Source organism: Haplochromis burtoni, unplaced genomic scaffold (genome assembly GCF_018398535.1).
Source record: "Haplochromis burtoni strain Fernald_Lab_line unplaced genomic scaffold, NCSU_Asbu1 Contig_590, whole genome shotgun sequence".
Taxonomy (NCBI): Eukaryota; Metazoa; Chordata; class Actinopteri; order Cichliformes; family Cichlidae; genus Haplochromis; species Haplochromis burtoni.
In genome coordinates this window covers 32,059-35,403 of record NW_024582951.1, presented here as the reverse complement: position 1 = coordinate 35,403, position 3,345 = coordinate 32,059, and the positions used below count along the sequence as shown (strand labels likewise).

Below are 3,345 nucleotides of genomic sequence, written 5' to 3'. Positions count from 1 at the left end.
AGAAAGAGGAAGGAAAAGAAAAACAGAAGGGGAGAGGGACAGTGAGAAAGGGGGGGAGAAAAAATCTCCTGGATCACCTGTTGAGAGAAGAAGAATAGAAAACAAGCAAAACAAAACAAAACAAAGCAACATACTAAACACAACACCATCGCATTAATCTAGCTAAGTGTAAACAGCAGTAAATACTAAATATTCAATATTGTTGTGCAGCACGCAGGACAGACAGCGCACAATGCGCTTTGAAGTAGCAGCCAAGAAAGGTGTAATTTAAGTCTACAAGCAGTGAACATCCATGTGCACAAAGGCTGAATTCAAAGTCAGACAAAAATTATGACTTCAGGCTAGTCCATTTTGGCAAACTGTTACTGTAGCAACTCAAAATAGTGGTTTGTGTGACCCCCACCCCCCACATGTTTGAATGTATATGCCAGACACCATCGGGGCATGCTCCTGAGGAAGGAATGGTGTCCTGGGGATCTGCACCCAGATGTGGACCAGGCCATCACTGAGTCCCTGGACAGTCTTAGGTGCAACCTGGTGGTGTAAAATGGACTGAAACATAATGTTACACAGGTGTTCTGTTGGATTTATGTCAGGTTGGTGTGGAGGCTAGTCAGTGGTGCAAATTCCTTCATCCTCTCATGTGCAAACTCTCGCCACATAAGGCCGGGTACTGTTGTTGACTAGGAGGAACCCAGGACCCACTGCACCAGTGTAGAATCTGATAGTGGGTGCAAGAATTTAACTCCCAGATTTAGTCATCGGTCCTTCCACCACTGACCCTCCACCAAACCATCTGTGAAAAACACAGGACATCAGTGGTGGACCTGCCTATACTGATATTCTCACAGGAAAAATCTCACAGCTCTTTTTTAAACTACTATGAATCTTCAGGGTTTATCTTATTCTTCTCAACATAAAATTATTTGGTACAAAATGAAAAGCAAATGATTTCTTAAAGGTTTTCTAGAGGACAGTAATGATACGTGCTGTCACAGAAGTTTAAACTTCCAGTTTTTCTGTCATATGATAAACGGCTCCGGGACACCTGCTGGTGGATCTTGTAGTGAGAGTGTGAGCTCAGTTTTTAAGAGCAGTGACATTAAATTAATACACATGGCTTTAGGTTTCCCTTTGTGTTAGGATGGGTTCACTCACAGTTTGCTGAACTGCTGGAGTTCATGCAAATTACTTTTCCTGTCACAGTTCTGGGTCATTTCGACCCAACATTTTCTTTTTCTTATATTTTGGTGTTTTTTCTGTACTAGGATTTATGTTCTGATTCTTTAGTTGTGCTGTGTTCACTATCATTATTCTAGATTTAGTTCAGTCTGCATCATTGTTACTTGTTTCTTGTTTCCTGTTTTACATTGAAAGTCCATGACTTATGTCAGTGAATTCAGTTTTACTTCTCTTTGTCTCGTTTGCCCTAATTCCTCCCAGCTGTGTCTCCCTCCTGTTTCCCATTCCCTGATTACTCCCCTGGGTATATAAGCCCTGTGTTTTCCTTTACTCTTTGTCATGTCATCAATGTTGCTACCCTCTAGCTGCTGTGTGATTGGCTCCTGTTTAGGTTCTCTGTTCCAATTCAGTCCGTAGAGTTTTGGATTTTGTTTTTGTGAGTTTAATTGATTGAGAGTTTTTTCCAGCAAAAAAAGCTGGGTTTTGAATTTAAGTCCCGTCTCCAAGAGTCCTGCATTTTCGGTCCACCACTCCTGCTGCCTGCCTGCCACACAGCCTGTCATGACATCATCAAATAAATGTCACCCAGTGACACTTTTTATTCTGGATTTTTTTTTTCCATTTTTGATGTCTGTCATACCTCATGTTTACTTCTCTTTTGATCTTATTGTTGCAAATTATACTTTTTTTTTCTTTTGTACAGTGAGTATTCATTATACTTTTAATATCTTTCTAAGAAGGTTATAGGAATGTGCACAATTTTTATTTCTGTTTATATATTTATTTGTTTTGTCCAATTAAACAGTCTTTATATACATGTATTGTCTAAACACCTTTGATTAGTCTCTTGTGTAATATATTGTTTTATGTTCTTAATTAAATTAAAATTAACATCAAACGTTTCTTAATTTCTAATTGTTCTTCTTTATGTGTTTGGTATAATTTCTCTTCTGCAGGTGACTCTGACTGTTCTACAGAAATTAGAGTACGTCGCAACACAGTTTATAATGCATCAGCTGGACAACAACTTTGGATTAATTGCACAGTTATTTTTTGCAATGATTCACCACCAACAGTCACCTGGTATAAAGTTGAGGAAGCTATTGTCCCCGTCAATGTCAGAGGTGAAAGTCACATTATAACAGCATGGAAACATTTTAAAGACTCAGCAGGGATCTTCTATTTGATCTTCCAAAACATTCTCAGAAGTGACTCTGGTCAGTATCAGTGTCAAGGTGGAGGGAGTATGGGTCATGCCATCACTGTCAATGTCTACGGTGAGTGTGGATTTTTCACTAATTATACTTCTCTAAGAAACCTTCACTCACACTGCACAGTGGTCTTTTTCAGTCTCATGATATTTTTTGTGTTGTTCGGATCTCAGACAGCGACTCTGTTTTGTTTTTACAGATCATGGTGAAATTACTGTTACACAGAATAATGTCAGAGGTAAGAAAGGTTTTACGTTAAGTGTGTGTTGTTGTAGCTGTATTAAATCCAAACTGACTGAAAACTGTTTTTCTTTCAGTCAGCACAACTTCTGCTCCTGACAACACAGAAGGCTTGTTGCTCTATGTGTACATATCACGTACAGCAACAAGCTATCCACTCACTTTCCGATTACATGAATGACTAATGAGCTCTTGAAATTTTTGTAGTTCATTTGGAAATGCAAAATGTAAAATTAATTGTTTTTTGCGATTAAAAAAACATTAAATATTCTCCATATCTGTTAGGTTTAAAATATTATAACAAATTATTCTCATTCTGTGTTTCTTATAAAGCAATGAAAAAAACAACAACTTTTGTTTTAATCTCATCAATGCCCAAAGTTTCAAGTGGTAGATATATACTGAGTGTATCAGCCTCCAAAACACAAACTCTAACACTATTATTCATCCAAAGACGCCTGTAATCAGAAACAGGAAGTGATGAAGTCAGCCAGATACCATGCACTGTCTCTACAGAGCACATACAGGCTTTACACATGTAGGCAGCTGGTTTACTAAGTGTCTGCTATGAAACATTACTCATGCAGGACCATTCTCTATTTGCTGATCTTCACAATCCTCATCCTCACTCTGGATGCTCAGAGTAAGTGATTCTTATTACAGTGGGGCAAAAAAGTATTTAGTCAGCCACCGATTGTGCAAGTTCCCCCAC

At 38.4% G+C, this 3,345-nt stretch overlaps 1 protein-coding gene across 2 annotated transcripts in view; it reads left to right on the top strand.

Moving 5' to 3' along the window:
* Positions 1 to 3,345, top strand: part of LOC121812424 (B- and T-lymphocyte attenuator-like) — a 13,499-nt gene that overhangs the window by 5,943 nt on the left and 4,211 nt on the right. For both annotated transcript variants that reach the window (XM_042214579.1, XM_042214578.1), the window contains exons 3-4: positions 2,139 to 2,459; positions 2,593 to 2,631. In XM_042214579.1, coding sequence (XP_042070513.1) covers positions 2,139 to 2,459; positions 2,593 to 2,631 — 360 coding nt within the window. The remainder of the gene's footprint in view (positions 1 to 2,138; positions 2,460 to 2,592; positions 2,632 to 3,345) is intronic.